Source organism: Stenella coeruleoalba (assembly GCF_951394435.1).
Source record: "Stenella coeruleoalba genome assembly, chromosome: 7".
Lineage (NCBI taxonomy): Eukaryota > Metazoa > Chordata > Mammalia > Artiodactyla > Delphinidae > Stenella > Stenella coeruleoalba.
In genome coordinates this window covers 89,292,359-89,305,270 of record NC_137153.1, presented here as the reverse complement: position 1 = coordinate 89,305,270, position 12,912 = coordinate 89,292,359, and the positions used below count along the sequence as shown (strand labels likewise).

The 12,912-nt window shown below is 45.2% G+C and overlaps 1 protein-coding gene across 1 annotated transcript in view; it reads right to left on the bottom strand.

Annotated features, from left to right (window-relative positions):
• The window catches only part of NANS (N-acetylneuraminate synthase), a 29,450-nt gene that overhangs the window by 2,258 nt on the left and 14,280 nt on the right, over nucleotides 1–12,912 (bottom strand). Inside the window, exons 3-5 of the mRNA XM_079927179.1 lie at nucleotides 3,934–4,033; nucleotides 2,971–3,125; nucleotides 65–331 (exon numbers count right to left, since the gene is read on the bottom strand). Of these exons, the coding sequence (XP_079783305.1) occupies nucleotides 65–331; nucleotides 2,971–3,125; nucleotides 3,934–4,033 (522 nt within the window). The remainder of the gene's footprint in view (nucleotides 1–64; nucleotides 332–2,970; nucleotides 3,126–3,933; nucleotides 4,034–12,912) is intronic.

Here is a 12,912-nt window from a genome sequence, read left to right as displayed (position 1 = left end):
CCTCTCAGGTAAGCGCACGCGGCCCCCTCTCAACAGTGGCACCCGGCAGGACAGAAGAACCCACCTTCTCGTTGCAGGCCATCTCACAGGGCAGCAGCTGCTTGGTCGGGGAGCCCAGGGCCCTCTCCACGAGGCGCACGGACCGCACTAGCTCGGCCAGCTCCACAGGCTCCAGCGAGGCCGAGTGGTCACTCCCCTTCCAGGTCTTGTCCAAAGTTATGTGACGCTCCAAGACCTTGGCCCCCAGAGCCACTGCGGCCACAGATATCACTATGCCCGTTTCATGCCCAGAATACCCTATGGGAATGTCAGGAAAGAGCTTCTGATATTCCTTTAAAATAGAAAAAGGGAGGGAAAAAAAAGTTAAATAGTGTGGTACTTTCCGCATACATTCTAGAGTCAGGCAGACCTGAGTTTGAGGCCCAGTAAGCTCCAGGAAGCCTCCGAGGCTCTCTGAGTCTCTCCTTCCCAGGGATAGCAGTACCTGGTGGGAGCTGCTATGAACTTGTGGAGGGCACTCAGCACACTGTAAATGCTCAAAAATAATGGCTGCTGTTATCAGGAACACATCTGAAGAATGTTACACACTGCGCAAACCACGAAGAATAATAACAGAACTATAACCAAATGCCTAAACCCATTGAAAAAGCATCTGTCACATTTAATTAGCCTGAGCTGCTGAAAGCAAGTATGCTATATGCACAAATATCACCATCAATAATACATACAGCCCAATCTCAAAACAATCCTTTGGTGGGAATGCTAAATAATTAATTAATTGGTTATCTATAATTCACTGGATGTGACGAAAGACATTCTAAGTGGAGTGAGCCTTGTCAGTGAGGGTGACCAGAAAGCTTAAGTACAGCAGAAAGACCCAGATGGGAATTAATAGAAGATAAGGATGGCTGAGTGGCAAAGGCCTTGAAAACCAGGCTTAAGGGTGTGTGATGGACAAAGAAGTGCAGGTTGCTAGGTCAGAGGACTCACCCTGCTGTGACAGGGGTGGGCTGGGCCTGGGGGGCAGGCTGGCAGTTTAACTCTGACGGTGCCCTGCTCTAAAGAGAGAGGATGTGAGCATACCTCAGGTGGGGATGGAAGGGATATGGGGACCACACTTCACAAAGGAAGAAAACTGAGGAAAATATTTGGCGTCAGACACACTAAATTGTTAATTACGGTAATCTCTGTGGGATGGGATTACAGAGGATGTTCATTTTGTATGTTATATATTTCAGGGCTGAATTTTTTTTTTAAACCATGTTTAAATTTAAAAAATAACATGATTTAGAGATGAGCTAGAAATGGAGAAAAGACTACAGAACTGGGAGAGACAGAAACTTTAGTTAAAAAGAGAGTAGTGTCATTTCAAAAAAGGTTAATTTTTTTTTTTAAGTTAAACATGAAGACTAAAAAAATGTATAAGAGCTTATATAATCATGGGGGGAAAAAACCCCGCAGAATGTCATATACAGTAATGAAAGAAAAATATAAAAGGAAAACTGGTTAATTGCAGTATCAGGATTGTGTGTGTGTATATTTAGAATTCCACTACTCTTACTATAATGTTTTTTGTACGATAATTACACACCTATATATTTCCAATTAATTATGTTTCGGGAGCTACCAGGAGGAATTGATAGAGATGGCCCGAAACAATAAGGGACAAAGAATTCTACTCCAGCTTTGCCACCAGGATGCTGTGAGATCTCAGGCCAGGTAAGGACTGGACCTCGTCACCTGTAAACCGACTGAAGTGGAACAGACAAAATGCTGGGAGAGAGAGAGCTCTCTCAAGGTTGTCACTGTAACAACTCTGACCCTCAAGGATACTCAGAATCAGAGAGCTGGTAAATAACAGAGTTGGAAGTAGGAAAAGCCAGAAGTTTCAAGAAGGTCTCCTACAACTCAATATGAAGAAAAACGGATTTCTATACACCAGTCTTCATATCTGCATTATTCACAATAGCCAAAAGGTGGAACCATCCCAAAATGGTTTTGTTGTGCTACCATCACCACCATCCATCTCCAGGACTTTTTCATCGTCTCAGAGTCAAACTCTCTACTCATTAACACTAACTGCCCATTTCCCCCTCCCCCACTGACAAACAAAATGGGTATTTTGTTTGTCAATATGGAGGAAAGTGGTGTATTTGTACACCGATGTTCATATCAGCATTATTCACAATAGCCAAAATGTGGAACCATGCCAAGTGTCCATTAACGGATGACTGGATAAACAAAATGTGGTACATATATACAATGGAATATTTTTCAGCCTTAAAAAGGAATGAAATGCTAACACATGCTACAACATGGATGAACCCTAAAGACATTATGCTAAGTGAAAGCAGACACACAGAAGGACAAGTACTGTACGGTTCCATTTATTTGAGATACCTAGAGTAGTCAAATTCATAGAGACAAAACAGAATGACTGCTGCCAGGGGCTCGGGGAGGGGAAATGGGCAGTTAGTGTTTAATGAGTATAGAGTTTGACTCTGAGATGATGAAAAAGTCCTGGAGATGGATGGTGGCGATGGTAGCACAACAGTGTGAAAGCACTTAATGCCACTGAACTGGACGCCAAAAAATGGTTAAGATGGTAAATCATATGTATATTTTACAAACACAAACCCACAACTCACTAAGAAAGCCAGCGATTCACAGAAGACAGACTGCTGATGGCCAATACACACAGGTAAAGAAAAGGTATATGGACAATTATGAAGACTCCCCCTTAAATTTTATAATGAGAGAAATTAAGGTTGGTTTTAAGAAAACGTAATTTGTAATCTTTAGAATGTATCGGACTCCTTAACTGCATAGTTGATTCTAATTTGATTCTGCAACAGCAAGATCATCAAAGGATGTTCGAATTACGAAGCATGTCAAGACTGGTTAGAATTTGGGCTGCATCTTCCCCACAGCAAACGGCCCAGTCAGACAAGGGCCCTCCCTCGGGCTCACCGAGATGACACACAGGTTGACGTCCTCGGGCTGGAGCGGGTACGCACTGGTGCACTGGAGGAAGCAGAAGTTGGGGTTGAGGGGCTTCACAATCTGATAGACTTGCTTCATGGTGTCCATGGACTGCATCCCACTGGAGATGACCATTGGGCGGCCTGAGGGACCCAACACCAACACCATCATCACTTTCTTTTTAGGGGTTCTGACTCTCCCTTAAGCACACCCCTGCTGTTGGTTTCATCATTCTACTGAACCCCGCAAACATCTCTTAAGCACTGTGCCAGCCACAGTGGGGGAACGGAGGTGAGCCTGGTGGGTTCCTGTTCTCAACCACGGGAAACGTAGACTCCCCTCACCCCCATAAAACATTATTGTTCAGCAAAGTGAACCCAATTAAGAGGAATTTCACACTCTTTAGAGAAAGATGAGCATCTCATTGGATTAAGAGGTTGCACAGTGTGGTAGGGTGAGCACTGCCCCAGACTCAAGAGTGTGAGGCCCGGGGCGGCCAGTGTCCTAGCTGTGTGTTCTCAGATGCCTCGTCAGTGAAGTAAGTAGAAAGCATCATCATCATATGACCTGCGTCAGTCCCAGGATTGTCATGAGGATCAAATGAGATCAGTCATGTTGTAAAACCACTTTACAAACTGTGATGTGTGGAGGTTGGATATTATACCTACAGAATACTTCTCAAAGTCAGAGCTTCCTCTAAGAAGTTTGACACATACTGTCATATCCTTAATTTTATATAAATATTTTCTTAGAAATTAAAAATAATTTTAAAATTCTTTTAAAAAACTGTCTTATTTTTCATTTCTTTCCTTGCAAGTCAGCACATGAAAAAGTGGGAGTATAGGCTGACTGGGAAATCTGTCTTCAGCAGACTCCTTTAGTGGGTTATTACTAGCGGGGTGAAAACATGAAGGTCTGGACTCAGATGTATGACAAAAATTAAACACTCACCTTTTCTGGCTGTCTTTTCCAGATAAGGGAAGTTGTTAGTGTCCCCAGATCCAACTTTGAAAAATGGAACATTCAGTTCATGCAGAAACTCAACTGCCATCTACAAAAATCCGAGAGGGAGCTCCTTTTCACGACTGTTCAGAAGCACTGTCCTGAAGACAGGTGAGGAGCCACATACGAAGAGAAAAACCCCTCTTGCCCAGCAAGAGGGACTCTCTCAACAACTTGAAAGCAGACACAGATTTGTTATGTCATGTCATTCAAATTCAAACATTCCGTCATTCATATCCACCCATCCATTTGTCCAACAAACATTGCGTGCTGGCACACACTGGCTATGAGCAACTGGAAAAGAATCGGAACCCTGGCCAGACCTTCCTTCCCCAGGGGCCTGGAGCCCCAGTAAACAAACGAAAAAGGGTCATGACCTAATCCTGACCCAGTAAAGCAGGCAGTGAGCAAGTGAAAGTCCCTCAAAGGCCTTATCCTTTCCTCAGGACCAAACAGCCGGAAGAGAGGCCATTTCAATCCTTGCCAAAAATGGAGCGTTTGATGGCCTAGCCCTGACACACTGATCCACAGCTGGCGGGGCCCATCAAACCCAAGCCCTTTCAGACCTCAAACTATGCTGCCCACAGAAAAAACGAACCTCAGTCACTTTTTTGGACACAACGTCACTGTTTGAGGTTACCTCTCTAGGGCCCTTCACTATCCTTACCTGGGATTCATCAATAACACTCAGGAAATTGGCAAATGTCAGCAAATGCTTGCTGAAGGAATCAGTGGACCACAAGTTTTAAGAATAAAATCTCAATTTGCTGTAAAATTACAATTTTACATTACTATTACTGTTTTCATTACTATTTTTTTTAAATTGAAGTTGAAAATCAGAAGTAGGGCGAATCAATGTCTTGGAACGTTTCCCAATATCTAAGTTCCATCTATTAAAATGCTGGCTGAGTCTCAGAAGTAACTTTGGAAGACTTGATTAGCTAGGTCAGTGCTTCTCACGCTTTATTACGGGCACACGAACCTGCCATGGATCTTGCCCAAATGAAATGCAAATTCTGATTCTGTTGGTCTAGAGTGGGGCCTGAGAGTCTGCATTTCTTGTAAGTTCCTGGGTAACACTGCTGTTACTGCTCCGTGAATCATACTCTGAGTAGCAAGTAGCAAGGTTACCAGCATGAAAATCCAAAGGGCTCGGGGGTGGTAAGGAACAATATGAGAAGGCAATTCTGCAGCAGGTTCTTTAAATCAACCCACTACTGCCTGAGCTCCCTTCCATCTTCCCAGCAGGTGATGAGCTACTCCAATCATTGGTCTCACTCAGAGAATCACCTTCCTCATATGTTAATCCTCTAATAATGTAGGGGTTAGAGCTGCTGGTGATTCATACAGAGTGACCAACCAGCCAGTGAACAGTTCAAAGGCAGAAGGCAACCCCCTCGGTCTAAGAGACACCTCTCAGGATGGCCCAGGCGCCACTCCCCTCCAAGGTGCTAAGCCACCACTGCCTTCCCCCACTCTGCTTTATGTCTTCCTCGTCTCTCTCTTCCCTTCCACAGTTTTCTATGTCACTCTCTCCTGTGTACGTATCTCTCGTACTGTTAACCAGCCCTAAGGTGGAACTGAAAACCATTTGTTTTTAATATATTTCTTGAACAAAGTCTAATGTTCCCACCCTTCTCACTCCATCTGGCAGATGAAGAGTGTTTTCTATTTTAAGAGGGAAAACCCTATGCTAAGTTTTCGTCTGTAAAATGCTCTAGTTGTGAGAGCATGGCTCATGATGAAAAAGTCCCCAAGGGCATAAAGAGATGGATGAGCCCACTCAGGAGAGGTGCAGAGTGCGCAGGGGCAAGGAGGGGCCAAATGCAGAAAACACACTTTGCAAAAGCTTACCTACACTACTGTATAGCCCAGGGAACTCTACTCAATGCTCTGTGGTGACCTAAATGAGAAGGAAATCCAAAAAAGAGGGGATATATGTATATGTCCAGCTGATTCACTTTGCTGTACAGTATAAACTAACGCAATATTATAAAGCAACTACACTCCAATAAAAAATTTTTAAAAAGCTTACCTACACTGATTGTAAAATCTGCATGGAGCTCTACAATTTTCAAGTGAGGAAAAGGGGAAATTCCTGCCGGAGGAGAAAGGTGCATCTCGTTTTGCAGCCCTCCTGGGGAGCCAGCCCCATCTAGTGGCCATTTAGAAAACTGCCATTTTGTCAATCCTTGGTCCAGGAAGATCCCACATGCCACGGAGCAACTAAGCCCAGGAGCCACAACTGAGCCTGCGCTCTAGAGCCCGCGAGCCACAACTACTGAGCTCGCATTGCCACAACTACTGAAGCCCACGCACCTAGAGCCCGTGCTCCGCAACAAGAGAAACCACCACAATGAGAACCCCGCACACCTCAGCAAAGAGTAGCGCCTGCTCGCTGCAACTAGAGAAAGCTCGCGCACAGCAACAAAGACCCAACGCAGCCAAAAATTAATAAAATTTTAAAAATAAATAAGTAGAGAAAGCATTCTTTAAACATTAAAAAAAGAAAAAGAAAACTGCCATTTTGGATTAATCCCTGCAAACGGTGCCAACTTCCGTAGTAATCTGGAAGATACTAGCCTTCCATCCTGAGGCAATATTACTGTGCCCAGGGCCCCTCAGTCTAGGTCAGCGCCAGTGGCTGCCTTCTCTCTGTGGACTCCCTGGCTTCCTCTAGCCCTGTCTGTCCTCCTTCCATCTAGGGGTACAATGCAGCCAGGCAGTCTCACAACTTCTCCTCCCTCCCACCCCACACATCATAAAGGCTTTCTGAGTCTGTCTGAAAGGAACTCGACTGAGTATGACCCTCCCTGGGCATCCAACTGGGTTAAACACACAGAAAACAGTCCCACTAGCAAACTGGTTTGGGTGAAATGCTGCATTGTTAGACTCTCCCTTAGAGGGTCCCAGTAAATACAATTGTCTAGCTATTTTACAGTGTTTCCCACACTTATTCTACTCAGAACCCTTATTTATTTGGGGAAGGGGCTTTGATTCTAAATTAATGAATTAATGAGGAACCCCCTTCCCACAACGTGTGCCCACAGAACCCCCTTTCCACATCATGTCCCATGAGAAATTTGGGGGCCCGCTGATCTAAGGGGTAACAGAAATGACAGGAGTGGATTTTTCTAGAGCTGCTTCCACTCCCCTTGGTTTCTGGATCCATGGTGATGAGCTGGGGAGAACAGGGGGTGCTGGAGAGCTGCCCAGGGTGAGGAAATGATGAGGGGGGAAGCACGGAGCCATAAAGGCTGGGCCTGCCCTCAGCCCGGTGGCCCTGTCAGAGTGCACCACGACGTAGGCAGGGGGTGCCCTGTGGCAGAGGTGGTGGAGGAAAGAGGGCACCGTGGAGGCAGGCGCTGGGAGGGAAGGGCAGCTCTGCCGGAATCGGTCTCCAGGGGCCCCCTCTATGTCACGGCTCCCATTTGCTTTCTCGACAGAACCCTCCATTTTGACCAGACACTCTGCTCATTTCAGTCAAGTTCCACATGCCTCCGTGCAGTTTTGACTGTGTGCCCTGGCAGTTTTCTTGGTCTTCACAAAGTTCGTTCCACCATGCCTTAACCTTTCCTCAGCACACAAAGACTGCCCTAGGACAGCACACAGAGTGGAGAAAATCGGCACCCAATAAATGCCTACTATCCATGAGGAAGTTTGGGTGGGTAAATACTCAGAGATACTTGCCAGGTAAACACAGAACAAGGAACCAACCCACCTCCAATAGCCGGGTAGACAGGACTTGCTGGTTTGGCAAAGGGACCTGGCCGGCAAAGAAAATTAACTTGCAAAGGCTCTTAAGAATGCATTTCTCCTTACTGCCTATGCCCAGGTCAGTCAGGAGACTAGTGGGGAACAAACAGCATTCTTAGGAGAGAGGAGCCTCCCTGCCCTGTTAGTGTGAAGCAGAGAAAAGGGTTCTGAGCAACAGAACAGCTGTCATTCAGTGGGTGCAGATCTTGCACCTCCTAGACTCACCTCACTGGGTCCCCACTGCAGCCTCTGGGGTGGGCATCTTGATTACCCCGTTTTTACAGATTGGACACGTGTGGCTCAAAGAGGCTACATGACCAGCCCAAGCCCACCGATCAAGTGCTAGTACCAGGACCTGAACTCAGAGGGTGTCCGCAGAGCACGCGTTTATACACCAAAGAGAAGTGCTTCCTGGGAAACCAAGAGGGTACCTGCGGAGAGTCAGCCCCAGCTACCAACACCCAGCCAGGTTCCTCTCCTTCTCCCACCTGCTCCTGATTCCCACCTCGAAGCCACCGGGGAGTGAAAGACCTAAAGAAGTGACTTCCTGAGCAGATGCAAGGAGATTCACCCCCTTCAGAGTCCACAACCGGGAGCTCCGGTGCCTGGAAACGTGTACTGGACAGGAAAGTTCTCATGCCAAATCCAAGTCACCTTAGTGACACTATCTCTGATTCTATGCTGGCTCAGGACAACAGAGCAGGGAGAGCCTTTGGATAGCAGCTTGTTCACACACAAAAGGAAATGGAGGCCCACAGCAGGGAAGGGACTCTTCCAAGCTCACACTCAGAGCAGAGCAGGGCAAGGACCCGGATGTCCCGATCCTCAGCCCAGGCTGTTTCCTGAACCGTAACTAACATCGCTAAGCGCTGGCTGTGTGCTGCGCTTTACATGGGTGATCACATTTAATCCTCATAACAACCCTACGAGATGGGTTCAGCTGAAGAAACAGAAGCACAAAGAAGGTAAATAACCTCCACCTGGACTCAGCAGGCATGACGGGCAAAACCATATTCAAACTCAAAATGTGACCCCAGAGTCTGTACACTTAACCACGGGCCCATCCAGCCAGAGTCTGCGCTAGAGAGCACTCTTAGTACTGAGGACTCTACTGAGTTTCTGTTTATGCAGGTTCTACCTATTCATATTTACTGAATTAAAATATGTTAAGGGACTTTCCTGGTGGCACAGTGGTTAAGAACCCGCCTGCCAATGCAGGGGACACAGGTTCGAGCCCTGGTCCGGGAAGATCCCACATGCTGCGAAGCAACTGAGCCCGTGCACCACAACTACTGAGCCTGCGCTCTAGACCCGCGAGCCACAACTACTGAAGCCTGTGCACCTAAAGCCCGTGCTCTGCAACAAGAGAAGCCATGCAATGAGAAGCCCACGTGCAGCAACAAAGACCCAATGCAACAAAAAAAAAATTTTTTTAAACCAAGGATTTTTATTTTAGATTTTAAACTTTTTATTTTGAGATAATTAATAGCTTCACATGTAGCTGTAAGAAATAATACAGAAAGAACCTATGTACACTTTACAGTTCCCCCCAGTGGTAACATCTTGCAAAACTACAGTGTAATATCACAACTGGGAGGGTAAGGTTGATAGAGGCCACCGATCTCATTCAGATTTCACCATTTTCAAATGTACCCATCTGAGTGTGCTCGTATCTAATTCTCTGCAATTTTACCACGTGCCCAGACTCTCGCGGACCACCACCACAGCCCGATACGGAGTTATGCCACCACTACAAGGCTCCCGTCATGTTACCCCTCTATAGCCACATCAACCTCCAAGCCCTCCCCTCCCTAACTCCTGACGACCACTAATCTGCTCTCCAGCTCTATAATTCTGTTATTCCGAGAATGTTAAATAAGCAGAGCCGTACGGTATGCAACCTTCTGAGAGAAGCTTTTTCACTCAGCACAGTATCCCTGAGATCCATCCAAGCTGTGGCAGCCATCAGTTTTCACTCCTTTTTATTGCTGAGTAGTATTCCGTGGTGTGGATATGCTACAGTTTATTTAATGATTCATCCCCTAAAGAAAGTTTGGGTTCTAGTTTGGGGCTACTACAAATAAAGTTGCTATGGACACTCATATACAGATTTTTGGGTGAACATAGGTTTTCATTTCTTTGGGGATAAATTACCAAATGACAACTGGTGGGTCACATGATGAGCACATGTCTAGTTTTATAAGAAACTACCAGTACACGTCAAGTGGGTGAATCATACAGTATGTGAATTATATCTTGATAAAGTTGTTTTTAAAAAAGGAAAGAATTTTCTAGAATGTACCGTTCTACATTCCCACCAGCAATGCACGAGAGAGGTCCATTTTCTCTGCATCCTTGCCACAATTTGGTGTTATCATCACTTTTTTTTTTTAAGATTTAATTTTATTTATTTTTGGCTACGTTGGGTCTTCGTTGCTACGCGTGGGCTTTCTCTAGTTGTGGCGAGCGGGGGCTACTCTTGGTTGCTTCTGGCTTCTCCTTGCTGTGGCTTCTCTTGCTGTAGAGCACTGGCTCTAGGCGCACGTGGGCTTCAGTAGTTGTGGCGTGCGGGCTTAGTTGTTCCACGGCATGTGGGATCTTCCCGGACCAGAGATCGAACCCATGTCCCCTGCATTAGCAGGCGGACTCCTGTCCATTGCGCCACCAGGGAAGTCCCATCACTTTTTATTTTAGCCTTTAGCCATACTGATAGTTGTGCAGTGATACCACATTGTGGTTTAAAACTGAGAAATGTTTAAATTACAAGAATAGACAAGCATAAAAGAAAAAACTAAAAAAATTGGACATCATCAAAATTAAAGATGTTCGTGCTTCAAAGGACACCATCAAGAAGTGAAAAGATATCCCACAGAATGGGAAAATTTTTTGCAAATCATGTTTCTGATTAGGGACTTGTATCAGGAATATGTAAAGATAAATAACCCAATTTTAAAACTGGCAAAGGATCTGAATAGATATTCCTCCAAAGAAGACACACAAATGGCCAATATGCATATGAAAAGATGCTCAACATCATTAGCCATCAGATAAATGCAAGTCAAAACCACAATAAGATATCACTTCACACTCACTAGGATGTCTAGAATCAGAAAGACATGTAATAACAAATGTTGGTGAGGATGTAGAGAAATTGGAACCCTCATACATTGCTGGTGGGAATGTAAAATGGTGCAGCCACTTTGAAAAACAGTCTGACAGTTTCTCGAAAAAAATTAAACATGAGTTACCGTATATACACCCAAGAGAAATGAAAATATGTTCATATAAAACATGTACATGGATGTTTGTGACAGCATTGCTCATACTATTTATACTAGCCAAAAAGTGGAAACAATCCAAATGTCCATCAACTGAGATGTGGATAAATAAAATGTAGTCTAGCCATAAAATTGAATGGTACTCAGCAACAAAAAGGAATGAAATACTGACACATGCTATCACATAGATGAACCTTGAAAAAATGTTGCCATGTGAAAGAAGCCAGACACAAAGGACCACATATTATCTGATTCTATTTACATGCAATGTCCAAAAGAGGCAAAACTATAGAGATAGACAGGAGATTAGAGGTTGCCTAGGGTTGGGAGAATTGAGGGAATTGAGCAATGACTGCTAATGGGTATAGTTCTTCCTCTTGGGGTGATAAAAATGTTCTAAATTGATTGTGGTGATGGTCGCACAACTCTGTGAATATACTAAAAACCACTGAATTGTGCAATTTAATTGATTGAACTGTATAGTATGTCAATAAAGCTGTTAATTAAACGCTGGGAAACCAAAAAATTCATTTGACTTGCTCTATTGATATATTCACTTTATTGAGGTGGTCTGGAATTGAACCCACAATATCTTCGAGGTATGCCTGAATGCTTATTCTAAAGCCAGTACTAGGGATCCAAAATACATCTGTACACTTCCTTGGAAATTCTCTCCAGAGCCTGTTTATGGGCCCTGCAAAAACTAATCTGCCTCAAAATGAACCTCCAGGGACTTCCCTGGCTGTCCAGTGGTTAAGACTCTGTGCTTCCACTTCAGGGGGCACGGGTTTGATCCCTGGTTGGGGAACTAAGATCCCGCATGCCGAGAGGTGTGGCCAAAAATTAAAAACAAAAAAACGAATCTGCCTCATTACTGACTTGTTACCAAGTTGGTCAGATCAAAAGTTTCACCCAGGAATTTTAAGTCTATTCACATTTGACCCAAGAACAATCAGTTTCTTGAACCCAAACCAGCCCTCTCCAAGGACTAAGATTTAGCTGTCCCTGAGTGAATGAGCCCTACAGGCAGTTACCAAAGAGCAATCCCCAAAGGTTCTGAACCCACAGTACATGAAACAAGCACGGAATGAAAACTGTCATTTCTTGGGCATGACCTTCCTATCAAGCTATTTCCTAAGCATGGACTATGGGTCAACACTATGCCAGGACCTGGGTTCATGAGGGTGTCCATGCTCCTCAGGTCAAGCCTACCTCCTGGGTATTTTTACTTTTATTTATTTATTTTAAAAATAAATTTATTTATTTATTTTTGGCTGCATTGGGTCTTCGTTGGTGCACGCGGGCTTTCTCTAGTTGTAGTGAACTGGGGCTACGCTTCGTTGCGGTGCGTGGGCTTCTCAGTGTGGGGGCTTCTCTTGTTGCAGAGCACGGGCTCTAGGCACGTGGGCTTCAGTAGTTGTGGCATGCAGGCTCGGTAGTTGTGGCTCGCGAGCTCTAGAGCGCAGGCTCAGTAGTTGTGGCGCATGGGCTTAGTTGCTCCGCGGCATGTGGGATCTTCCCGGACCAAGGCTCAAACCCGTGTCCCCTGCATGGGCAGGCGGATTCTTAACCGCTGCGCCACCAGGAAAGTCGACTTCTGGGGATTTTTAATCCACCCCCTTGCCCTTTACCTATGAGGAAACAGGCCCGAGAGATGCAAGAAGAGTATGGTCAGGAGGGCAGGCTCTGGAGTCGCCTAGGTTGGAATCAGCCTCTGCTGATCAACAGCTACTGACAGCTAACCCGCTCCGTGCTCTAGCGTCCTCATCTGTAAAGTGGGAATAATAACTGTCCTATCTCAAGGGGTTGTTAAGAGGAGTAAATGAGCTGATACATTTAAAATACCTAGCATAGAACCTGGCAGATCATAAACACTCAAGAAACGTTGAAGATT